The sequence below is a fragment of the Pocillopora verrucosa genome, chromosome 3 (assembly GCF_036669915.1).
Source record: "Pocillopora verrucosa isolate sample1 chromosome 3, ASM3666991v2, whole genome shotgun sequence".
Classification (NCBI taxonomy): Eukaryota; Metazoa; Cnidaria; class Anthozoa; order Scleractinia; family Pocilloporidae; genus Pocillopora; species Pocillopora verrucosa.
Genome location: NC_089314.1, coordinates 20,749,439 through 20,776,432, shown reverse-complemented (window position 1 = coordinate 20,776,432; position 26,994 = coordinate 20,749,439). Strand labels below are relative to the sequence as shown.

The 26,994-nt window shown below is 36.7% G+C and overlaps 1 protein-coding gene and 1 pseudogene across 2 annotated transcripts; one reads left to right on the top strand and one right to left on the bottom strand.

Annotated features, from left to right (window-relative positions):
* Positions 1–4,539, bottom strand: part of LOC136279641 (oxidative stress-induced growth inhibitor 1-like) — a 4,936-nt pseudogene extending 397 nt beyond the window's left edge.
* A 9,986-nt stretch (positions 4,540–14,525) lies between these two features.
* On the top strand, positions 14,526–26,171 carry LOC131797700 (lysophosphatidylcholine acyltransferase 2). Of its 2 annotated transcripts, none has more exons than XM_066164141.1 (15): positions 14,526–14,777; positions 16,209–16,351; positions 16,781–16,938; positions 17,707–17,841; positions 18,768–18,809; positions 19,392–19,441; positions 19,836–19,870; positions 20,341–20,395; positions 20,520–20,549; positions 20,671–20,723; positions 20,999–21,124; positions 22,011–22,161; positions 22,313–22,411; positions 23,353–23,482; positions 24,895–26,171. In XM_066164141.1, the coding sequence occupies exons 1-15, from the start codon at positions 14,655–14,657 to the stop codon at positions 24,996–24,998; spliced, it is 1,434 nt and encodes a 477-aa protein (XP_066020238.1). In that variant the 5' UTR covers positions 14,526–14,654; the 3' UTR covers positions 24,999–26,171. The 2 variants fall into 2 exon arrangements, with proteins under 2 accessions (XP_066020238.1, XP_058971345.2); XM_059115362.2 differs by having other exon boundaries at positions 16,718–16,938.
* The last annotated feature ends 823 nt before the right edge of the window (positions 26,172–26,994 follow it).

The window sequence follows — 26,994 nt, the reverse complement described above, 5'->3', positions numbered from 1 at the left end:
ATACCTAGTGCACCTCCAATGCCAAAGGTCGGACAAAAGTTGTCTTCCAATCAGAGGGCCAACCGCAAACAAGCCTGGTTTCCAGAACAGGTCTCTAACTAAAAGGATTAATATTGATAGGATTCCCCTTGCTATCAATTTTCTTTGCAGGATATTACTTCCAAGTTCACTAGTTATTGACATCAGACAGGAAAGCAAGATCTGCGACTTACACCAACCAACACAAAAACCATTTGAGGACCTTCTGCCTTAAAGAGGGTTCCATCAGCCTTCTTCAGAATGCACTCTTTGTCCTTTACGAATCTCCACTAGGGTAGTCTTGGTGTAAGCCACATAGGAGAAGGAATCTTTTCCATATGACTGTGGGTCACCTCACCTTTGATCATTTGGCCCACTTTGTAGTACTCTGGGTACACCACACCAGGTAGCTGCTGTAAATGATTGTTTAGGATCATTTCCATTCCGGCGCACCACATGGATGACTGGGACAACCCTTATTGCCGCAGAGCCTAAGACACAGTCAGCAGCAGATAATCCTGCCCCCTACTACCAGACATGGGTCCATTGAATGTGCAATCTCACTAAGTTCTCCTAAATAACTGTCTATACGATCCATCTTGTGGCAGACAAATGGAAGGTTTTCTCCAGGAATTCCTAGCAGCTTTGGGACATTGTTTCCTGTGGCAAGGACAACATTGTATGCATGCACAACAAACAGTTCGGGCATGCTCGAAAAAGTCTCCCTAACACCTTGAATTTCCCAGCAGCCTTCTCTGTGAATACTAGACATTCTGCAGTGGCAGTTAGTATAATCAGCAGGATTTACACGTTTGACTGACAACACCTTGGCATCATTCCCAAAAGTTTGATGCAATGTTGGTATAATTGACATAGTCCTTGTAGTATTCTGCAATGTGGCTTGTTGTTGCCCGATCATAACTGTAACCATCACTTTTCACTCCATTTGTGACAAGATTACATGGTTTGCGCACAGTTGAAGAGCGATGAGCCCTTAACCAGTCTTGAAAATCACACCCTGGTAATTCAAGCCAGTTATTAAGGCTGAGGGTCAGCTGGGATCCCTGCATATGATGCCAAGATCCCCTAGGGGGCCCACTCCCCATGACCAGATGTTGCACAGCTCTGTTTTCATTGTGATGCCACTTGAGACACGAACCTTGGTCTTTACCCAGGTCAGCATTGGGTCGTAGTAACTGGTCAAACAACAGGGCAACAGGATTTAAAGAGCGCCCTTCTAATCCCTCACTCAAGTACTCCAAATCCTAAAAATGTTTCAGACAAAAAAATTCGATATCACTTGTATTTAAATAAATGAGATTTTCTCTTGCTATTTTCACTACATTACTAACTCACTGTTTCTTGTGATGAGAAATGAAAATGAGAATGTGAGGAAATAAGTGTTTTTGAAAGACATCTCTAAACTGAAAAAACTACCATTAACCATCAATTATCAATGATCCAAATTATTCCATCACTGATCATTTCACAACTGACTTAATCAATCAGGCAGGAAATCGAGCCATTATATGCTGAAAAGGCAAGAAGGAAATAAAACTTCCCTCAAAATTGTTTGGCTAGTTTCATTTAATCTGTGGTTAAACTTACAGTGTCCAGCAGTGATTTTCCAGGTTCCTCGACAGCTTCTGGTCAAGAATAACATTTGGATGCTGATGAGGAATGTAGTATGGTACATTTCCAGATAACAGATAGGACAGACTTAAAGCACTAGGACCATTTCCTGCAAAACAAAGAGGGTCAACAACATCAATTTTTTTTCAGATAATCAATACACAAAGATCATAAAATCATTTAACATATTAATTGTGTATATTACCCTTTCACCAGGGATCTGACAGTAATTATGATCTCATCTAAAGCCACATTTATCTTTTTATTTTCTTTTACTTTTAACAAGTCCCTATTTCCTTGTTGACAACTTTTACCATACTCATCACCCGCCCATTCTACAATGTATTGAAAATGGTAGGAGAGTTTAACAGGCAAAAACACATTTTGAAGTATAAAGGTCAATTAATTCTTGTTTCTGATTTTCCATCTTAAGATTGGCAAATTAAAAAACTATGGTAATTTTGCATTTTCTTAGCATGGGGTGTGAATTCAAATGCATTGAAATAAACAAATTAAACTGATTTTTTTTTTGTTTTCATTTATTTACAACACAAATCTTGAATACAAATAAGACAAAAAAATCAATGCAGAGTAATTGTAGCAGTTGTTTTTCAGAGCATAACCAAGAAAAATAACCACAAATAAATCGCAGGCATAGTTTGCGTGCTGAGAAGGTTATTATTTTGCAAATTGTGCTTGCAGGAGGGAGGCCTACAATCTAAAACAACTACTAAGAAAATTAGCCAATCATTCAAGTCACTCATCACCCACTGATAACATGATGAAAGGCTGGAGAACCCTAATGCACGGACAACCTATATAATGTTTTAGGAATTCATGACTTGCATTGTTTTGCAGAGATCAGTAGCCTTTGGGCAAGACATTGCTATTGGAGAAGCATTTGCCAACTGGATTGAAAAATATAAGGAAAAACAAAGATTCAGGTTCAGTAATACTGAAATTGTATTAGAGCCTATTTCCTAGATTACCTATAAAAAAAAATTTAAAAAAAAAACACCTCTACTCTGAATTTGACAAATAAACTGTTGAAGTTTTCCTTGATTACACACTGCCCAGTTAGTAGCATTCTTGTGCAAAGAAGCTTGAAATAGATAACTGATTCTATGAGGCATGGATCGTGGGAACATAATTTGCACTCTGTCCAACAAAATGCACGCAATCTGATAATTACAATTTGGTCAGTCTTATCCTAGAAATGAATATAGCAGGATGAAGGGATGAATAAGATCCACAAATCTAGCCATGTATTTTAATTAGAAAAACTGCTACTTGAAAACTCGTGTGAATTGTCAGGTGTTGACAGTATCTGTTTACCTACATTTTCCTGAGAAAGACTCCATGCATATGTTATAATTCTATATTTTAATGAGGAAAATTCAAATGCAAGTAGAAATTCCATTTTATGTTTGAAATCTGGGCATTTTAGAACAACATATACTTACCTATCACCACTACTTCATATTCATCGTCACAGGAATACAGCGACATTTGAGTGACAGGTTCTTGTTCAAAGCAGACTACTGTAAACAAAAAGGGAAAATGTTATTACAGTGCTGTTGCTTTTGGGATTATTTCCGAGCTAAATTTGCAAAAATATAAGCCTCCAAAAACTTGATACAACGACCTCACCCTACAGCTTGCCTGTTCTCATAAGTAAGGTAGAGGGTTTTGAAAAGATAACAGCTTGTATTGGCCTAGAACAACAACAAATGAAATGCAGCAAATAGCGAGTGTATTTCCATTCGTTACAATGAATCAGCAAAGGTTTTACTTTGCATAAATTAAGCTCCAAGTATGTAAACACAATATCGTGACTCCCATTTTAATCTTGATTTCCAACAAGAAATCTTTTGAGAAGTTAAGTTGAAAAATATTACAACTTGAAAATTGTCTTCAAATATGGCGAAGTAATGAAATCCTCAGCTTGAATAGGGATTTATCAAGACGGAACACCGAATTAAATAATTGATTGCTACTAATTTGGTGGTTAGAATATTGTAGTGACCTTCACTGAATTCAAAATAATATTTAGTCGAAGTCTGTATAAAGAGGTAAATTTATATTAAACGAAGTGCTGGCACTTCAGCAAGTTCAAAAACTCTCGTAAGTGGTATTATGCCTAACCAGCATGCGAAGAATTGGGAGTTCGTCGTCGTAATTCGAACGGAGAATTTTCGGCAAGCCAATGTGAAAAAACGAGAATCATTCGGAAAAGATTTCTCCAATAACAACAACCCGTTGATGCTGTTCATTTCCTCGTTACATAAGATATCAAAATAAAATGAGTGAAATAACTTCGAGTCTGAATCGTGGAAACGTTAAAAAGAAGTGAAGCTGCAAAAAATTTAAGCCGAGTAAACTACGGAAGCTAACATCTCCTAAAACTGAAAGACCACGTGTGATAGCCGAAAAATTGCTTTCGAAATTATTTCAAGTTCCCTTTAGCACAGTTACCGGAACTGCTCCTCCCAAATCCTACCTCGCTGAGTACGTCCGCGAGCTTCGACGGCGACAAGTGTAAAGATCTTTCCTCACGAGATCCAAATCTTTAGTAACGCAATTACTCGACTGTTATTCTATTTATAGCTGTTCACGTGGATGTGTTTTTACTGTGGTCAAAGCAATGGATAGGAGTTGTAGCTAAAACTCCAAAAGATACATTTACGCCTCTCCTGAGCGTCAAATGTAACTACGAGTTACACCTGACTGAAAAGCCACACTCATGGCCGCGAATACAGTTGTGGATTACTGCCTCACAAATGAATGATCATCTAGTTCCCAGACTCTCTCTTTAATGCGACAAACAAATCACATTGAAGAACGTTGGGAACCCGAAGACAATATTAATCATAACATGACCTTTAAAAGTTAATCTTTGTTCCTAAAGAGAAGGTTCATTACAATCATTCTTAGAAGCTCTTTTGAAAATTCCTATTGCCACGAATGAAATATGTATGTAGGTAAAATTTCCGCACAGCTCCTTTCAACATTATGCGTTCAATTCAGATTTGTTTAACAATAGTTTGGGGCTGTGCGGAAATTTTAACGATCATTTTCCTAGAAAATATGTCATATTCCTACGCATGGGTATTTAGTTGCGCTGTCTCTTTGGCTAAATTTCAATAAACTTATGCTTAAAGTTACCTGAACCATCGTCTTCACTTCGCCAGAGGTTGCTGAACTTTCCGGGTCGTTAGGTTGGCAGAAATTGCTAGCATATTTTGCGTATCACACCTTTACATGGACCTTATTCTAATTGAGTATGTTTACAATTATTAAAAAAGACCTATTGGGTCAGGGGGAGAAAAGAAGGCTACCAGAACTTTGGACAATTAATTGAATCCTCGTGACTAAATTCCTGATATAAATATTTTACGAAAATATTTGTCACCGTCTCTTCCTCCAGAACAAACAGTTATCGCTAATCCAATCCAAGCAGTTGATGGAATCCTACATATTTCACTCTACAATTGAATACAGCTGAAAAGTTCGATTGTTGTGGCTATTGCCACTGCGTCTCAAAGCCATTGTACTTTCTTAATTTTCTTCCTTCTCTTTTTCCGGTTTTAGTAACCTCTACCCAGGGTGATCAAGTGATTTGAAAAATATGTTCTTACCAAAAACACTGGTCAGAGCCTAAACAAGGTAACCATTCATTGGATGAAATAGTAAAGTTGTTACATTCCATGCGACACCTCAATGATATCACCCTTCTTAGTCAGTGGTTTCCAAGCAAGAGATTTTTTTCGAAGTGTCAGACACAAATTAAATTTGCAGTACCATTCAGGAATGTGCCATATTGGTTGCGCTTTCCGGAAGATTTATTACTGACATTGAACAAACTTGGCGACTTAACAAGACTTTGTTTTTAATGACCTTTGGGCTTTCTTAGAAACCATGGGAAATTGCTTTTCGGCAAATTTGAAGTAAAAGAATGGAAAAAGCTGATATAAAAACTGCACTGGTCTAAATTGCCTTCTAGCTACCGGTGTGTTCCGGTTCGGTCTCAGTGATATTTCACACTCGCGCTGATTTGATTAAGAGGTAAAATTTCCGCACAGCCCCATCCTACATTATGCCTTCAGTTCTTGGATAGAGAAAACAATGACAAAAACAATACATTGCCATTGGGAAACAGATTTGTTTTACAATAGTATGGGGCTGTGCGGAAATTTTGCCGAGATCATTAATATCAACAAGTTGTTTGATATATTGACACGTTGAACAAATTACCCAAACAGATGGCTCAACGACGATCTGTGTGATGCGAACGTTCTGCACAGATGGAAACTCCAATACCAAGTAGTAAATTTAGAGACGCTGTGCTCGGAATGAACTGTCATTGTGCAGAATGCCTATTGTTGTTGCGTAATTAACTTAAATATAGATCTGTATTATTAGTAGCGAAGCGTGATCTGGAGAGCTTTGATTGTTCAAAGATTTCGCAGGCTTTCCTCCTCAGGGAATATTGCTTTAACTCATTGCTGTTCAAGGCGGAGCTAAGAAAAAATAGCTTAGATAGTTATTGTTTATGCTCTTGTTAGAAAAAAATCACACATTACGTGTATGTGTTACAAGCTGGATGAGCGTTCGATTTTGAAACCGTCCGTTACATTTTCATCTCTTTCTGCGTCTTGTTCAACAAACACTTTGGTATTATCATTACCCGTTTATGGTTCGATTTTCATCGGAAAAATCCACCTGAACAATTCTTCTATGATAATAAGGACGTAATGAAGTCTTAAAAGTCACTTTGACACTTGTTTCTTCGAAACGAAAAAAAAGTTACACACTGTGTTAAGTTGAAATCACGCATTGATTTTTTCTACTGCCTTAGTGTTGGTTTTATTCCCAATGAGCCTCCCGTGAGTTGTGTTTTCATTATATCCTTTGAATTTTTTCTTGGAGGTCAAAGCCTCGAGAAGCTTAGCACCCCATAGGGCGTTTTGCCGCTTTAACCCTTTAACTATAGATCAAATTTGTAATTCTCCTTATTGTCAACCGTACAATTCTTATAATGTTAGTTCAGAGAATTTAGTATTGGATCAACTAATTATCCCCAAATTGATATTTTTCTTTATTCTCATCACTTATCTGGTTGATATTGTATTGATATTGTAAGGAGAAATTCTGTCTTGGTCACTCATGGGAGTTAAAGGGTTCGGCGCGGCGAGGGAGGCTCGGGTGGATCAGGATCCATCACCAAAAGCGCTTACAGAGATTTAACGCGAGTCAACCCCAGCCTCGTTCTCACGTGTGCGCGGTTGCATTTCAAATATGGCGCTGGGAACTGTAAAAAGGTCTATTGACAATGTTGTCAAGAGGTATTTTATATAATGGTTGCTGAAGTGGTCTAGCTTGCTTGCGCCAGTCTGGGCCTGATTTTCTTTTCATATTTTCTACCTGGTAGTATTATTATGGAATATTTTGGCGTCAGGGAGAAAAGTTTCTCATAATGTAGTTTGAGAAAATGTATAATTGTGTGTACATAATAGTCACAACAAAAGCCAACGAGAACGCAGTTGACTATTTAAATTTGTTGTGTGGGAGAAATCACCATTCTTCGAGAAATTTTTACCTCCGTTGATGATAACATGTAGCAGTTCATCCTAACTTCTGTCACATCTTTGTGCTAGGTTCAGCAGGAAAGGAAGAACACACAAGCATAACTATCGTATTCATTTTGGTGGCTTATTTCTTTGTTTTAGTTTCTTTTGTGAAGTGAAATGTGATTGAATGTCTTGTATTGGCAGCAGCATCATAAATAGACTGCTGGCAAAATGCTCTGCTCTCGACTTGGAGCAAAATCTATATAGACGAAACAGCACACATTTGTGAGACAAGATACAAGAAGTCTACACCGCTGAAGATGTCTGATCGAGTCAACTTTCATTTTTTCGATTATCACCGGCTCGAAACAATTTAGGGCTGCTGTGTTGCTCTAAATCAGTTGTTTCGAACTTTAAAATGATAATCGCCAAGGCAAAGATTTTTGTATCTTTCTCTGTGGTCGTTAAGTTGTTTCAGGCTGTGAAACCATCATGCCTATGGACGTCTCTATTCTTTTTAAGGCCGCAAGTGAAGCAGGCAAACGTATCGTCCCTCATTCCCAGCTTTGTCAGTCACCAGCGCCCAAGAAAAATGTGAGAAAAGAAGACCTACTTTATTCTTCCTGAGGCACAAACTTTCAACACTTGGACTAGTGGCTTGCTTTTCAGCGGAAGAGAAGCGACGTTAACCTCCTAGGCAGTGAAGTTTTTCACTGATTAGAAAGTTGTCGTGGTTTTGTTTAGTTTTTATTATTATTATTATTATTATTATTATTATTATTATCATAATTATTTTGTCTCGGCAAGATCTTCAAAATTGTCACGATTCCTTAAACTTCCTAGTTGGCCAATTCCTTAAAAAAATTCATAAAAAATCTTCAAGTTTTCACTCAGTTAATTGACTGGTTACGTAACATAAAGGACACTATGCACGTTTTTCACGCAATGATAAATTCACAAATCACGCTTCTAAAAATTTCACGCGTAACCGAATATGTTTTCGCTCTAAGCACGTGCTATGTCTTCATATGCTATCCTCATAACAGATAATCTGAAGTTTTCCGTCAAGCACTCTAAAAATACTTGTATCTATATCGGTTTAGGCAATATTTAGAGTCTGGCGATGTATGTTTGATTTTAAAGAACAACTTTTTGCTCCCTGGACCAATTTAAAACAGTCCTCACATTATGAAAATATTTGTTGAATTGATTTTGCATGCGTACTTAGAAGTAGTCAGAGATTTCCGTTTGTAACCGCTGAAAACTTATACTCCATTCACACCAGCAAAACACGAATACGGTTAGTTATACCGGATTTGGCTGAGAGAAAATCAGAAACAGAAAATTTGAATTTCCTGATAGGGTTCAAGTAGTTATTCACTTATTTTCATATTTTCAATATGCTAAATTTGAAGGCGAGAGACATCAGTCCTGCGGCTTCTACGAAGAAGGGCATTTTAAACTGTGTTCAACAAAACAGCTTAAACGGCTGGATTAATAAAGAGCCGGCGTAAAAGTGCCCTATTACGTGCAAGGAAAGGTTCTGGTCTGGCTGAACTTGAACCAAACACTCTGCCGTCTCTAATTACCACACTGGCTTCAATTTTCAATTCTGATAACAAATCAAGTACATTCTTTCATAAGAATGTTAGTAACATCCCTTTTTAGTACGTGATGATGTCGAGGGATGAGTTAAAGATAAGAACAGTTACCCACCGTGAGCTAGCTTCTTTCCGTGTTAGAAGGCGTGAAAGCGATCCATTCAAGGGCAAAGCAGCTGCTCAAGTCAAAGGAAAAAACCTAGTAACCTGAACACTGAAGCTCTTGTCATCCCCTAAGGTCAAATATCTTTCTCGTTCCGCTTTATTGGACAATTATATAAATGCGTCAAATTTTACTGCTGAAGTATTTAGAACCTCATTGTTATAATTAGTAGGTGCTTAGCAATCACTGAGCAACAAAAGGTTACGCACGTTTAAGCAGCTTATCACGGGTTTGATTCCAAAATATCCCGAAAATAGCTTAAAAACTGCTGATAAGTTTAAAACATCAACTATCTTAAATACGCAAAACTTTAGACGGTTTGAAATGCCTGGAATCTCATTTGGTGGCTCTAAAACCAATTGGGCTGCAATATTCATTACGTCATTGGTCAAATATAATTAACATGAAAAAGACATTTGAATTAGAAAGAGTTCATCTAAAAAAGATTAACTGGCTCGATAAACCAATAGAGCCATCAAATCATTTCATTGCTGAGATAAACCAATATGATGGGATTTGCATCATTTTCAGACGATATCAATGCTTAGAAATCAATATTGTATGTTCTGAGGCTGTTTGTTCGTTCCCTAAGACATTCAACCCATGCAATACCTTGTAAATACTTAAAAGAATACAATCTGATAAACAAGTGAGACCGATAATCTTTGTAAAAATTCCTTGACTTGGAATTTGTTGACCTCGGCTCCAGGGGTTAAAGCCAGCATTTTGCTCTCCCCGCTCTTGGACTGATGGTATGTATAATATCATTTATTATATTTTCCATGAGTAAATTATCTTCAAACGAAGTATTTCTGTTCTCAACTTGTTGGTGTTCTACATTAGATCCCAGTGATTTTTTATACTGTGCGAGGCCTTATTCTTGCAGCATAATAACGAACATGTCTTTGACACTGAGCAGAGTTAGTAACACCCATAGGGAAACTTGGAGAGCAGTGATTTATTGGAACGATTTTTAAAGCATAGTGCGATTAAGTCGATGGTCTTGACCATACCGTCTGCCGGCTCTTGAAAATTATTTCTAAGTGATAAGATAATTTTTAGTCGTAATTGTGTTTCTTAGTAAATCGACTTGAAAATCAAGATATCAAATCAATATCTTTCTAGCACTTTCTCCTTTCTTTTTTTCTAGCTATATATTACAGTCCTTTCATGAGCTAATGATGCAAAATAGTGCTATTTCCTATTACGTCAAGGATTTTCCGCAAGAGTAACACCTTTTGTTCTCAGCCCAATAGCTGATACCTTAATAAGGCCATAAATTTAATCTAGATGACAACGTCTTGCTACAAAAAGAATTGGCTTGTGAGGTTGACGTTAACGCCTTCATTAAGGTTTTCTTATATTTCTGTGCCGCGCGAAAGCATGAGGGCAAAGGAAGCTTTCTGCCCTTTCCCTCATGGTGACTCAAGTCTTTCACTCTTTTATGTCGCCTGCCTTAACGAAAATGACGACCAGTGACCAGGAATGATGAAGATTTCTATAGTAACTGCCACTTAAATCGAGTCACACTTACAATAGTGACGTCTGAAATGGCAAATGTCAATTCTCGGCCGACACGTTGATTTTTCCTCTCTTTCGCTCGATTTTCTTTTGATTTTAAATTGTTTCAAGAGTAAATAATGGCACTTTAATAATATCTTGCTTAAACTGACTGCAAAACTTTGGGATTTGACAACTTGCCTCAAAAAGTTTTCATGTGCCACGCGGGCTTGTGCTTGCCATGCGCATGTCTACTTTTTCTTTGCGGAGCAAATTTGTTTCAGGAATGAATTGATATTTATGCTTATAAAAGTAATGGTCTTTTGTGCAATTGAACCATTTAAGAGGCATAGCCGTAGGATCTGTAGTCAGGCATTCAGTGTTGGTTAAACCTTTTACTCTGAGACTGATAAGAAGACTAATTCAACTCTAATCAGTCTCCTTTATGTCAATAGACTGATAGATTCAATGTCCTCGAATCAGTTCCTTTTTTCGATTGACTGCTAAAACCTAGTTCACTGGTTCATTTATATCGTAACACAGAGTAGAAGCAAGAGCAGAAACTCTATTTCTTCTCAGTTTGTATTTGCAGGAAACCTTTTGAGATCTTTTGAGTCTTAAATCGCGGAGTTCTTTCTATAGCTTTATTTATCGCAGAGACATAAATGTTTAATTAAACGCACTATCGAAGCGCTAGACCGTCAAGGTGTGGCAATTTTTGGTTGTATACCTGGAAATGCTCCAAATTAACGGAATTGTTGGATAAATAATTCATTTTCTGCAGGTGTGTTCTGGATGATATTTATGCCACCATACTAGGATATTTCAGGGTGTTACATGAATTGGAAAGAAAGGAAAAAATTCACACATACCAAGTCTTAACGCGGAGAAGACACGAAACTATTTTTGCAACAAAATTTTAAAAACGAGGAAAAGTACTGACAGCTATCTTGAGTATAAAGTATCATCTGCCCTCTATGGAGTCCGTTAATGTATGATTATAAACAAAATCCAGTTTACATTGACTGGTGGTTCTATTGATATAACATAATTTTAAGGTATCACCAACAACAAAGGACAACTTTTAGCTTTGACCGGCCGCGCCTTTCTAATAAAATAATATTTATTACAATACGATAATTGAGCTGAACCCCGGACTCAAAAGCTACTTTTGCCGCTTGTTTTATTTTTAAAAGGCTTATGAAAACCCACAAAAGCAATAAGACAATCGGCTCTGAGGCAATCAGTCTACGATTATATATATTTAGTGAAGTTGGAATATAGGGGTGGTGTCCGGTGATATCAGCCGACAACCATGTGAAAGATGGTTAGCAGATAGAAAAAAATATATATATTGCTGTATCTTTTAAATGTAACTGGCACAAGGCGTAATATGATGTATAATCTATGGAAATAAAAGGCATAATTCACACATGAATGGCAGCTAAGTTGTTATTTTCTCACCGTAATCTGTGTGGGTTTATCAATAATATCCGAAGCGTTCCCAACTGGATGTGACTATCCAACTTCTTGCCAAGTTCGTTCTAAATCAACTTGTAACGCTGAAAGCAAACGGGCTACATTTTAAGCTTTTGATGTAGGCGCCGAGCCAAATTTGAACAAACCTCAACACCTCCAATACCACAAACATTGTTCAAAAGCTGTCTTCTCCAACAGGTGGTAAAACTGGTACCCGGTGCCCGCGCACGCTTTTCAGCGGTCTTCGAATTTTTGGTTTACCTCTCCTTAACTCGACTTTAAAACTTATATTAAATTTTTTTTTCTGTCTTTATTTATCAATATACTTTCTCAATTCAGATTAGAAGACAAGTCCTAGAGCTTTATCGTTTTGTTATTCGGGTTTATTTTTAGGTTTTCAATTATCCTATTTCAGCAAGAGCGCGCTGTGGGCGTCGGTTTGAAGCAGGGTACTTAAATAAGACAGTCACAGTCGCCTCTTTGAAGAGGAACCCGAGCGGTGAATGGCATGTGAAAAAACATTCGCACATTGTTGACTTTCACGTGCTAAAGCGAGACTAAATTGTTTATGTAAATTAGAACTTTTGCCAGAAAGAAACATTTTGGTGCTATAAAGTTGGGGTGTGGCTTCTAATAGATATCCCTAACTTAACAAGAGTTGTTTTTATTTATCGCAAAAGAAATCCCAAACTGTATCTAGAGAAGAACATAATTGGAACATGAAAATTCTTTAGAAACTAATAGCTGATCTCTACCTTGAGTAAGAAATAACAATTCGTTGATCGCATAACTACTTCAGAATTTGGGCTGGTGTTTTTCTGAGCTTCGTGCCATGAAGATTTAGTGCGTTCTCCAATTTCACACGAAATGTCCTTGAAATCTAAATCCTCACCTTGCAAATAGCCCTACTAGCGTATGAAATTCACCCAAGGCTTTTAAAAATCAGTAATTTAGTGTTAACAATTGAGTTGAAAACGTAAATTGGCCACCGTAAAGGTAGTTCTGTTATTCATCATCCTTATATAAAAATCAGTGAATTGATGTAAAATTAGTATTTTATCGATGAGGCGGATCGCAGTAAAAGGACGTTGACAACTTATGTCCCTCACTGATGGATAACAAAACGACCTTTGACGATCATGATTTGCTCGGAAAACAGTCAGCCCGTCAAATCATTGGTTGCAAGTATCCTTGTTTCGTTTACCCATCGGATTACTTATGAGAATTATACCCTTTGTCTTTTGTAAATGACACGTACTCATGCACGTGAACAGGACGAAATTTGAAAGAAAGACTTCTCTTGAATATCATCACATGACCTATATTGACAAAAAAAAGCCAATTAGGGAGTTATATTAAATATTTACTCTAGTCGGATAAAGTCTCAGTTGCTCTGTATTAAGGCGGCACCATTAAACAACGCTTTTAAAAATCTTCTGGCTGAAGGTACCGAGTGTTGGCAATCGCCTTACTCGGCCGGGTTCCCAAAGGAGAGCTGATCTCATGAAACAAAAATAACCACAGTACAGTACTTACAATAGTCAACCATTTAAATTAAATAAAGCTGTAAATAAATACATATTTATTTTTACGTTTGCAATGCCTGACGCTAATCGGTAAGCTGTGTAAGGTTTCGTGGCAACCTGGTAAGAACCAGGGGTCTGATATTAACTAGGACCCAGATCTAAACGGAAATTACATTCAATATGGCGTCCGTACTTTTGAGTAGAGTGGCCGCAGATGGTGGATGTTCAAGCCGTCCTGACGGGTATACTGATGTCCTTCCTTAAATTTGTTATCCTTTTGGACAGACCGCCTTGTTTAAATTCTTCCTTCCGACTGTGATCATGTTTTATGTCAAAGATCAGCGAGAAAAATAATTTTTTTGTCAAATTTTATATCATTAGAGGTAGCAAATACCGTAGTGGGGTCAGCAACGAATCGTGAGCGAAATAAGAGATAAATTTGACGGTTTGCGTTGTCCTAATTGTTTGCGGAAACCGCTGGTGAGGTGGCTGAATTTTTATTCCGACGATAGTAGATAGAAAAAGCGGTGTTTCAGTCTTCAGAGTATGCCGATTATGGCAAAGTTCCTCGAGATCTCGTGCGTGTAGAGCCGTTTTTAACCGCATGCACCACCTACGTGCATTACTTCCGGTAGCATGGTATTCATTATGGCTTGCGAACCATAATGACGATAACGATATCACTTTAACTTCAATTTTTCCTTTCTTAAGCTCTCGCAGCTTCCACGCTTGTTTTCGCGCCGGCGTCAGAGCGCACACTGAACTGCCTTTAACACAAATAAATTTATTGAAGTCATTGGTGCCAGTGGCTCGAACGATAATTCCGACAACTTTTGCGTATACGACTTCAACAGATACGTGACAATATTGCATTTATTTATGGTGAATAAAAAAGACGGAATATTGCGCCGCAAGTGCACAGCAAGAAATACAGGCAGGTTCATCTCTGCTCCTTTTCTGCTCCATGTTTGCCGATCATATTCGATCCCGCTAGGAGAGCTGGAGACTTGACTTCCGGTGTCGCTCGTATTTGAGACTGGGTACGAAATGTTGTGTTTACATCGATCCGCTCTAAACTCAATTTTTGACACGTTGCCTTCCATGTAATACCTAACTGGAAATTCGAGACTTTCCTCTGGTAAATCGTACCTTGGATTATTTAGTAATGCTCCCGATAATCGAGGATGAAGTGAAACGTTTTTACACCGAGCTCAACTTAGAAAAACCCATTGTACAGAATCCATTCATTCACCGATTAGTCATCACTAGTTGGAAGAAAAAAATTGAGGTAAGCCTTGCCTAAGTTATTGCGTTACTACTAGGATTGATCTTTTCCTGAGTACGCTAACATCTCGCAATAGTGTTTATTTTGCTATTAGTTTACTAGAAACATAAAAAATGAAGGTGAATTTTTGTTATAGCCTTGATAGTTTGTGCTTGTAAACCATCGTAATTGCAACGCTAACTCCTTGAAGTGAGAGAACCGTACAGTGAGATGTCGTTATGAGATTCAACGTTGTCATAACGCAAAGTTTGTCAACCTTTCCAACATTAAACTACCTTTAATGCGAGAGGAAAGATTCTCGCTAATTGTGTTCACATTTTCGATGTGTGATCTCGCATCAGTATTCAATTCGAATGTCACCTGTGGACATGATTCGCTAAACCTACGAACACTCGACATATTTATTAATCTTTAACAATTTTAACCCAATGAAAATTTGTACAGCTGTTAATGTTCAAAAAACAATTTAGAAGTTGTTTCGTTTTCTATTGACTTTTCAATTTTCGTTTTACAAATAGTGAAAAGTCATTTTAAAATACCCTTCTTTTCGTCTGCAGACAATTTCGCCTACAGGTTATAAACAATCTGCCAGTTTACTATTATTTATGGTAAACAATAGAGATTACCTGTCAAATGAGGCATTTTAATTTCTTTAACCCTAGATCACAGATAGGTCTTATAATATTTATCATAGCTTGTTCTGAAGTGTAGCCGTCAACCTCTTCATTTTGTTCTAAGGCAGCACCATTTAAAATATGGTTGAGTACGGTACATTGCCAGTGATTTAGTACACTCTAGGCTAAAACAAAAGGACTAGGTTAAAACGATATATTTGCATGTGTATTATAACAAAACTCAACTATTTTTTATTCCAAATAGTTTAGAATTTTTAAAAGTTTAGTGTTCATTAGCCCAGTGTTAGAATCATGTTTTAATTAAGTCATTTATTGTTTAAACAAGACACTCATCGATAACAGTTCGGCAATTGAAGTGGGTAAGCTGTCTAAATATTTTCAATTATCTTATGTGATTAGTGTAATTATCATATCTCTTGGTTACTATGTAAGCTATGGTTGGTCAATTTAGCAGGCTGTATTTCAGTGTACAGCATGTTACATTCAAAGTTTATTTGAATTTCAATCTTCCCCCTCTATTTGAGATAAAATAAATATCTTACAAACCTTATCTTCTTAATCTGTAGTGTGAGTTACAGAACCTCTGCTCAGCTTTATGGTCCACGGATTCACGCTTGTGGCATAAATCTGAGAATACAAAATGAGGTTCAATAACTTACAATTAACAAATCAGTTTGTAAGAGGTGTTTATTTATCCACCTTTGAAAACAGGTCTTGACTGTTATTAGTTGTACTTAATAATTTATTGAGAATGTTTGAACTTTCAATCCTGATTCCACTGTTTTGTTTCTTTTGACAGATTTTCCTATGTTTGATATTCCTTTTCCCAATTCGCCTTTTACTTGGTATTTTGCTTTTTCTGTTTGCGGGGATTTGGTGTTTTTTTACCACTTTTGGTTGGAATCCGCAAGATTTAAAGACTCCCTTAACCCCATGGAGAAGGTACTTACAAATTGATTGTAAACTCCCAAGATCATTTAGTAGTTCACCTTACTGTCTGCCATGCAATTATTATAATGTTAGATTGGAGAATTTGGTATTAGATCAATTAATAATCCCCATATTGACATTTCTCTGTATTCTCAACACTCATTTGCTTGATATTGTATTGATATTGTAAGGAGAAATTCTCTCTTGGTCACACATGGGAGTTGAAGGGTTAACAGGAAATGCCTAACTTGATATTCCATGCTCTTTAATACAATGGCTGTACATATAAGGTATAATTTTGATGGAACAAACCCATTTTTTTTAATTGATTATTATAAACCTCATTAAAGTGACTATCATTTCTCCTTGAAATATCAGATGGATGAAGGACTTCCTTCCTGTTATTGTGCGTTCAATATTGTTTGCCCTGGGCTTTCACAGAGTGAAGATAAAAGGAAAATTAGCTCTCCCATCTGAGGCTCCTGTGACAGTGATTGCTCCTCATTCTTCCTTTTTGGACATCCTGTTGTTGAGTGAATATGGAAAAGCTCCGTCAGGAATTTCAAAAATGGAAAATCTCAACAGCCCCTTTCTTGGAGGTGAGTTTGTTAGCAAAAGTGGTCATGAATTTCTATGCATCAATAGTTAAATACAGATAAAAATACTCCTACTTACCAGGTAAAAAATTTAGCTTTGTTTGTTTTTAGTGATTTAGTTTTAGTGTTTTATTGTTAGTTAGAACTGTATAGTTATTTGATTAAATTATGTATTCTTAACTTTTATTACAAAATGTTGTAAAAAAATAATAAATTAAAAATTATATCTAAGTACTTTATGAAACACAAACTAAGTGAAATGTGACTATGATGTTCTGAACAATTATCCAATTTCATGTCTTCCCATGAACTCTCTTTGAATCACAAATAGTTCACATTTGCCTAATGTATTATTTGAAAACTTTTAGTGATGTGAATTGATTTTAAATAATGTTATGACAATGATTAATAGACCTCATTTATCCTCCTTCAGTTATACCTCTCATATGCCTTTTAACTTGATTTGCTCTTACTGTCTTAAAAAGGGTCCATTAAGATTGAAGGCCTTGAGCAAGGCATAATTTTCACTATAACCAGTCTGCATGTATGTTATTATTGTTTTCAAATCTTATTCTAAAATCTCTGTCTAAGAAGTTAGAGGAGGCTCACAAAGTTGACATGCAATAATAATTTCATCAGGTGGAAAAATGAACCTTTAATTTCTCAAATAAGGTCTGGGTTTTAACACCTAAGGGGCACTCCTCTACCTAAATTCCCCTTAAGTAACCTTCCCCTCAGGTCAATAGTTATAGCCAGATTTCTTTTTTTCAGGTTTTTTTCGATGTCTTGAGTGCATTGGTGTTTCAAGAGATATCACAAAATCCAGACAAACAGCTGTCAAGGATTTACAATACAGAACAATCACTACAAGAGGCCAGTGGCCACATATATGTATTTTTCCTGAAGGTAATATTTACACGTACCATTGTCAATCAAGATAAGATTGCCTTGATGATTTAAGTGATTCAGTTTATAAAGTTAGAAAGAATTGTTGCTTGTTAAGGATATTCATTTTTAAATAAGTTACTAGTCAGTGTATTCAAGCCTTCAAAATGAAATGAAGAACAGTTAACGTACAATGTTGTTCATTTGGACTGCCTTATCAGTTCTGTCACATTGATCTTGGTTTGAAACCTAACAAAAGCAGACTTAAAATACATTTAAGTTCACATGGCCACCAGGTGGACAGTCAGTCATGGTTTGATGCTACTTCGGTTTACAGATTTAATGAATGTAACCGAAGAAGTTACAATTCATAGAACCAACGTTTTGACACTCCTGTCTTGTGCCTTCATCAGGGGTGATCTAAACACTGCAACAAGAGGTCCTTTTGTATGATCACTAATTAGCTGCCTTTTTTCTGACAAGGTGTAAATAGGCGTCAGGAAGTAAGCTGCCATCATCACTATTTAAAGGAGCAGACTTGTTAAATTTAACTTGTAGAGAATAGTGGGTTCTTGTGATGGGTGAAGGACTTGAACCTGCACATTCAATGGTTGACATGACATGGTAGTTGTAATTATTAAGTTATGAAAGGCCCCTGTTTTCTTACTGGGTGTTACAATTTCCGTTACTCTCTTGCATGGCTCCCTCATAGCTTTCACAACCTGTTACAAGTAATAATATTTCATTAACAGCTGACTATGGCATACATCAACTGAAAGAATGGCTCAATTTCCCAGATGTTTGCCAATTTAAATTGTTTGTTGGTGTCTAGTAGTAAATATCTGTTGTCAGTGATACATTTTCCAATTAGTAATAAGTTATTCTTGTTAATAATATCAAGTGAAAATTCATTGCAAAACTATTTCTCAAACTCTTTTATACCTCAGGTACTTGTACAAATAGAAAGTGCCTAATATCTTTCAAGCCAGGTTAGTTTGCAAAATGTCAACTAAGTCTGATCTTTATGTCAGTGCAAACATGGTGGGCTGGGCACTAAATGAGCTGGTTTCACACATGACAACATGAAACTTGTGAGTCTTTGTCATAACTTTCTCAAGCTCTCTCAGTACAGCTCTCTCAGTAACTTGAAAGCAATCTAGTAATGATTGACATTTTAAGCAAGAAATCATACCTCAATACAAATCATACTTAGGGTACAATATTGAGCAAGGGGCATTTCATGTCCTGAAGAATAAGGGAATTTAGTGAGAACAAGAATAACAGTCTGACACAGTTAACTTGTATAGGTGTTAGTTAACCCTTTAACTCCCATCAGTGACCGAGGTAGAATTTCTCCTCACATTATTAATACAATATCAACCAGATAAGTGATAAGATAAAATAAGTGATTAGTTGATCCAATACTAAATTCTCTGAACTAACATTATAAGAATTGTATGGTTGCCAGTAAGGAAAGTTACAAATTTGATCTGGGATTTAAAGGGTTAACATTGTTTTGTATGGTGTCAATTTAATTGATGTAACTAGTCAACTTGACTTTTTATTTTCAGGAGCATTTATTCCAGGATGCCCTGTGCAACCAGTTTGTCTTCACTTTCCAGTAAGATATCTTATGTAAACTGACTTGTGGTAATATTACTTTTAGTTAATAAACGAAATTTAGAGGTCTTTGTAAAAAATAAGTTTGCAGCTTTTTGAAATTCAACTGTTAATTTTCATAGCAAGTTTGTGCCATTGACAGGTACAAATGTCAACTGTAAGATGTGAAACCTGGAAACAACTCAAATGTGTACAAAATAGATTAAGAAAGAAACTAACTGACAATTACTTATTTTAGTTAAGGATTTGTCACATTCCTTAGAAGGCAAGCTCTAGATAGCTCTAGAAAATGAAAAGTGATTCCTGTTGATGTTACAAAACCATAATCATTCTTTAACCTGAGATATTCATTTACATACTTATACCTTTTTTTTCTCTCTCTTTTAATTTTATAGGACTTATATGCTTGGACTTGGGATGGACCTGGAGCGTAAGTTAACCAGATATGATTTCTTCATGCTGCATAATCATTTACCAAGAGAAATTGGGTGATTGGAGAGAGAGGGGGGCAATCAGGGCTTCTGCGGGGAGATACTGATTTCACATTAGAAGTTAATCTTTTGCTTGAGGTGAAAATTTAAGTCATTTTTCTTTTGTTGTTTGCACTGGGAATTTTGCTTCAAGAATTGCTGTCAACTTTCTTTTTCTGGATTTCATTTCCATGAAAAAATTAATCTGGGAGCTGTTGTCTGTTCTATTTCTTTCATTCAGAATATGAGATCATAATAAGTATGTATGAAGATGCGCTGAGAACCAACTTCTTTCTGAGATAAAGAATTGTGGAATAAGGAGAATTGCCAACTGACTTATTTTCAACATAATCTTGAATTACTTGACTTGCAAGGTTAAAAATGAATTATTTGCACCATAAGAACATCTTCAAATTTTTATTTTGTGTAGGTTGATATTGGGCCTGTTACTTATGTGTCAAGTGAATAATGAAGCTGAAGTAGAGGTGAGACTTTCAGCTGAGTATCTTTACAATAAGTTATTATTCATCTTCACTTTGGTGTGCAATGGTTACTGGTGTTAACAAAATTCATTCTAGTTACTGAATATCACAATTGTTTTCCTAACAGTTTTTGCCTGTTTGGAATCCAACAGAGGAGGTAATAATATGATTATAATAATAACATAATTATTGTATGTGTTCAATAGTGCACCATTTTCATTCAAGCCAATTTAGATGTCAGTGTGTTTCTAACACTCCACTGAAATTTGTGGTTTCAGGAAAAGGAGAATCCTAAACTGTATTCAGAACGTGTGCAAAAGTCTATGGCAAGGTATTTTGTCACTTAGTGCTATTATAGCTCAAACTAAATGTTGTTCCCTTACTGACCAAATTTCTGCTGGAAAAACTTTTTTTCCTTGTAAAGGGACTGACCTACATCATGATAAAATTATCCCCTTCTTGCTCTCTTTTGTTTTTTTTGGGGGGGAGTGGTGGGGGGAACTGAAAGTAGTGACATTTTTTTGAAGAAGAAATTTAAACTTGCTTTAGTTAATTTTATGCTACACAATAGGTTCTGATTTAAAGTCAGTAACAATTTTTCATCAGATGTTTGAATGTTCCTGTGACTGGTCATTCATTTGAAGACACTCTACTTATGGAAGCGGCAACAAAGCATGGTTTACCATCTGAAGCAGGAATCATTGAATTTAAGGTCACTGCTACTAAACTAGGGTAAGTCTCCTTTTGTAAATGATATTTGATTTGTTCATGGAAAAGTTACAAAAAATGTCATTTTTACCGACAGGGTAGGACAAGGGTGAAGTTGGTTTTTTCAATTTAGTTGATAATGTAAATTGGCTGTAGTAAGAGTTTTGAAAGCTGACATTTCAAGCATTAGCAAATGACAAAGGGCTAACGTCAGCTGTCAAAACTCTTTACAGTGGCCAATTTACATTGTCAATTCAGGTGATAAAACCAAATTATCTTGTACCCCCCTCTCCGACCCACAGACACGGTGCCATAGTTTCTCTCAAAGCTTAACCCCCTTTGAACAAAGGGATGAGTCAGTGTCCTTTTCTTGTCATAAGCACATTTAGACGTGATGATTATGATGATGATGAGGATGATTACTAACCCTTTAAACCCTTACAGTGACCAGCTTGTAATTTCTCCTTACAGTCATACTGCTGAGTCATTTATTAAGATCATGAGAATAAAGGAGATGCCAACTCAAGAAGCTTTGATTGTTCATCAAATTCTCCTTGTCAGTACTAAAGGAAAATGTATGGAGAAGAGTGTGGAGAATATGGATACTGATGTTAGGTTTTAAAGGGTTAATCCTCAGTTTATTACAGTTTTAAGTGCAGGGATTTTCATGGTACGTTTTTGTCAAGAATGAAATCGGAATCAAATGAAAAGTTGATCAGTTATTTTCATCTCAGGAACAGTTTGATAATAGCTAACGGTCACTCCTACAGAGCTTGTCACTGATCTAAACAAGGAAACATGTTGCAGTTGTACTTCTCCCCAATTGCGGTCTAATGCAGCGGATACAGGACCTGCTGACAGATGCAATGCTGGTTGTGCCCGAAATAAAATTATTTTCTCCTGTTTGTAGAGTAAATCTGGATACTGTGAAGGAACATCTGAAAATGTTTACCGTCCTGGATTCAGATAAGGATGGTTACATTTCGTTGAAGGACTTTGCACTTCATTACAAGTTGCCAACGTCACCACAATTAAGGGAGCTCTTTTCGGTCTTTGACAGGGTAAGAGTTCAGTTGAAGTAGAAAATACGTTACTGTAGTTTATCCATCCTTATGTTATTAATCCACTACATTACTGTCAAACAGAAGTTGTCAGAAGGAGCATATCCAATAGAAATTATCTGTTGATTATTCCTGTTTGGGTCTTTTGTAGGAAAATAAAGGCGTCATCAGCTTCAGGGAGTACTTAATCGGATCGGTTTGTTTAGCCAGGGTAGCAGCTAAGAAGGAGGTGGCCGGGACCGCATTAAAGGTACTCTCTCATTTGCTTTACTTAATGGAACAATTTAGGTACAGCCTGCATCATATCACTGTGAAGGCTATGGGTCAGCTTTATTGCCTTCAGTAGGCCTCTGGTCCGCGCCCGTTTTGGCCGCCATGCCCAGTAGAAAAAAAAATGCCACGAAACTTGTTGGAGAGGTTTCTAAGTGGGTGACCTGTATTTGGAAGTTTTGTAACAAGCGGTAATGTGTCCAGTACTTCGTGTTGATGGTCTAAATGTCCAAGTCGTATGCTAAAAGAGGAAGAAAATTGAATTTCTGTAGACGGCAAATTGGCCCTATTTAGAATTGGTGCATCGATTAGAGAGACGGTAGAACCCATTTCACAAGAAACCAGGCAGTTATCGGTTTTCAAAAGCTGCTTTTTACAGAATCTCGTGTATATAATCAAGATAGAGACATTGAGATAGTGTTGAAATTCACAGAATGAGAATATCACAGAAACTGAACACAATGGAATTCTTTTATCTTATTCCAGCAATAACATCCCAAAGATTTAAATTTAAAATAAGGCTTCGGGTCCATGATATCACCGAAACACGGGCCATGTAACGGGATCTAACGTCTAGCAAGGTTATATTCCAAACTACTCGGTAGCCCTGAGGCGGTAGCTGTTGCTGGTAAAAGCAATGTTTAAGTACTCGTCATTTATGCGACACAAATTCTTCAACCCTCAATCATCAGTCTTCTCATTGCTGTTCTCTATACATTTTGTAAGGTGCTGACAAGGAGAATTTGTTTTACAATCAAAAGCTTCACTAGTTGGTGATCATTTCCTATATTCTCATGACCTTAATGTTTGATTCAGGGGTGAAGGGAAGAATTAGATGCTAGTTACTTTTAGTGGTTAAAAGGTTGGGGATTAATACATGTGGCACACATTATAACTCTAATTATTTATCAATTTTGTCAGGCTCTTCAAGAATACAGCAAACCGACGCGCAAGATGATCTCTAGTAACCAGCAGGAAAGTATTCTCAAGAGCGTGGTAAAGACTATTGATGACACCTACGCAGACAACCATAATGTGAGGAGTAGAAATGGTAGGTATTTTTACTTACAGGTGATTGGTGTTCAGTCTTAATTTTATTGTCATCCCAAAGGTTTATCAGCCACTCAGTCAGTCACTCAGTCACTCAGTCACTCAGTCACTCAGTCAGTCGGTCAGTCCATCAACCAGTAAGTCACACAGTCAGTTTGTTTGCTAGTTAGCCAGCTGTTGGGTAAGTTAGTCAGTGATCTAGTCAGTCAGCCAATCAGACAGTCAGTCGGTCAGTTAGTCAATTAGTTAGTCAGCTATTCAGTAAATGAGTCAGTTGTTCGAAGGATGAATTAGGCTGTCCATTGGATAAAACCCTATGCGGTGGATATTGCAGTGAGTTTTGTTAACGCTTATCCAATTGACAAAGATTTATCTGTTAGTTATCAACTCTTCACCGAGGCGGAGGCGGTCTGCCAGCAGTAAATATCCACCGCTAGCCACCGACACAGAGGTGAATAGTTGTCTTATTATATACTAAAACAGTCGGATAATATAGCACCAAGAGATGGTTTTAACTCATGTATTCCTGCAACCATTACAATATTTTCGGGCGCAAGTTTCTCAGAGGTAAAGGATATTCGGACGCTTCGACGTTATCCAATGTTTTGGTATTAACTAAGTAGCGTCATCCACCCTTTGAAAAACTGGACCAAAACAGGTAGTTTGCCATCATCTCGTCTTTGTTCTTCGGTACGTTAGCCAGCCAGTCAGTCAATCAATTGGCCAGCCTGTCTAGTTGGCAGTAAGTCAATCTGTTAATTAGTCTTTTGGGTTAACAATCTTTCAGTTAGTCATTCTTTTGGCCAGCTAACTCATAGTCGGTTGGTGGGTTGTTCTGTCAGTAAGCCAGCGTGCCAGTTGACATAATTTTTTTTTCGTCTTATTCATATAATCGTTCAAGTTTCTTGGGTGGCCAATATTTCTTTTTTCATTCAGTAGCGATAACTACATTCTATAGCCGCAAACGCTAATCACTCGTATTTCAAACTTTACTAGAATAAACTTGACACATTGTTGAATACGGTAACTGAAAATGACAAAATTACAAACACGCAAATGAGCATAAAATAACTTACATCGTATGAGTGAAAGTACTGGAAAACGACAAAGCGAAATAAACAAGGACACTTACAAGACGAATGTGACTAAACCAAAGACGAAAACATGAAACCCAGAGCTAGATATGTAACGATAATTTTCGCAAACTAGACAACTAACCAAATAAATTACGCTCGAACAATATATATACGATATGCAAATAAATATAACAAGCACTGGTAACTGACAAAGGACACTAATGAAGACGAGAAACTAAACACCTAACACGAAACTATGAAACACCAACACTAACAAAAAAATGATAATACAAATTCTTGCGCTTACACATTCCTTTAATCATATTTGTATTTGCAGAAGAGTTCCAAGAATTTCTTTCCAATCACGATGAACTAACTGTTTTGCTGTCAAGTGTGCTACCTCCAGTTGAAACTGGTGTGCAAGAGTCCAGACTCATCTAAGAATTATTACTATCAATGACTGCACACTGATAGTTGGAAATCTCGACTTTTGTATGAAAAATGTTTTTATAGTACTGAGTTATCTCAAAACGAAATGAGGAGGGATATGAAGCTGGGAATAGAGCTACAATTTATCACCTGAATGTATTTGTAAAGATGTGAGATTTGCTTACGAATGAGGCGAATGCAAATAGAAGCTGAGTCTTAACAACGTGCGTTACAATCATTATTTATCAATTTGTTCAAATGGGTACAGAATTTTGTAATATGAAAATATGTCATAAATGCAGCCCATGAAAGTGTGTTAATTATTTATTATTTAATAGCCATCAAAATTATTATCGAGTGGCTAAATGGACGATCAGATAATTTATTTAATTTTGGGTTGAATGTTATTTAGACAGAGCAAATTTCCGGAATTTGACTTTTTTTTTTTTTATCACAGTGTTCATGAAAACGAAAAGAGTGCGAGATCAATGCGATAAATATTTGAGGCCCAGTGCAAACTTACAAATTAATAGTAATCTGTAAAAGTTTTTGTTTATTTTATTGAAGAGGATTCAGTGGGACAATTGGGAGCATCGTCTCCATTTAGTTTCCATTCGCTCTCGAAGCATCGTCTATCTGATTACCTTGTAGTAATTCGCCAGGAGTTGTCCTTCTGGTTTATTATAAAGCAGCTTACAAATTGAATTTGTCGAAAATAGATTCCAAGTAATCAGAGGATTGTATTTAAAAAAGAAATCACAGAATACTAATCAATGAAAGAGGTAAATAATATTGATAAGTGATGTTGATAAATGATATGAATGAATAGTATATAAGACTAAAGTAATTGACGAAAGCAGCTACTTGTTAGACACTGAGGGTATTTCCTTGGTGTTTTAGGGTCAAGTAGTGTAAAATCTAGATTCAGGTTCCTTGGGTGAGCAGAATTAAATAAAAGTAGAATGTTGACAGATTTATACAATTAATAGTACCTTGAATTTAATGAGATTTGATGAGAATAAATGAAAGATTTCCAAGAAAAATGTTCCTTGATTTGTCTCACAAGGAAGGATGTTTTATGATTGGCGCCGAAGGTTAACCAATATAAGTAAAAAAGTTTGTGGGTGCTTTGTATGACTGCCCATAACCGTTTGCATTTGCAACGGTATTGGTAGCGAAGTTCTACTATTGAAAAACTCACATTTGTACAGTATATTTTTATATTTGTCATTTGGATATACGACCAGTACATTTTAAGAACTTATGAAACATTTAGCGAGAAATCTAATAAAATTTTGGTATCTTGGAAGTGGCAAAGAGTTTTTTTTTTTTAAATGAGGCGAGGAGAAGCTGAAAACGGCCTTACAGTATATCATTATGCGTATATGTTTTCTGATATCACAAGGAAACTCAGAAGTGAATGATACATTTTGAGCGCAGCTCAAGAAAGAGCAATTTGATTCGAGTGTTTTGATCAAAACTTATTAGGATATCTTGTAGTGCATCATGAAAGCTCAGTAATGTAAAGCTAGGCGCGTAATAATTTATGTCAGCTAGTGGCACGGCACTTTTGTCGCTCGCAATGCATTCATCTTCTTGCTCGCTTGATTGGATGAACATGCAGGACATGTGAGATGTTCAGTGACAGCGTGGACCGGACAGTAGCCTGGAACGGGGTTTTGTTGAGTTGTCTCGCGCACATTGCGTCATAACCTCTGATTATGACGTCAAATTTCAATCCGCTCTGTCTTGCGCATCTAAGTCATGCGTTATTTTTCGTGAGAGGAAAAACGCGTTGTTCTTGCAGTTTGGAAATTGACAATTGCCATTGTGGTCTGCGCTGGTCACGGTTGCGCTCGCACAACTAGTGCATGAGCCATAGCCCACGTAAGTTACTGGTACTTCATATTTGAAGCAAGTGTTTTAGGTCGCTTTCTATTTAATCATACAATCCATAAATTTCCGACGTCAATTATTTTGTTGCCGATCACAAAACGTGCTTACTTCT

Excerpts from the sequence above, each read along its gene's own strand:
- LOC131797700 (XM_059115362.2), top strand. The coding sequence starts at position 14,655 with ATGCTCCCGATAATCGAGGATGAAGTGAAACGTTTTTACACCGAGCTC. Across the intron at positions 16,939-17,706 it reads CAACAGCCCCTTTCTTGGAG|GTTTTTTTCGATGTCTTGAG; the intron begins GTGAGTTTGTTA and ends TCTTTTTTTCAG. Across the intron at positions 19,442-19,835 it reads CAGTTTGTCTTCACTTTCCA|GACTTATATGCTTGGACTTG; the intron begins GTAAGATATCTT and ends TTAATTTTATAG.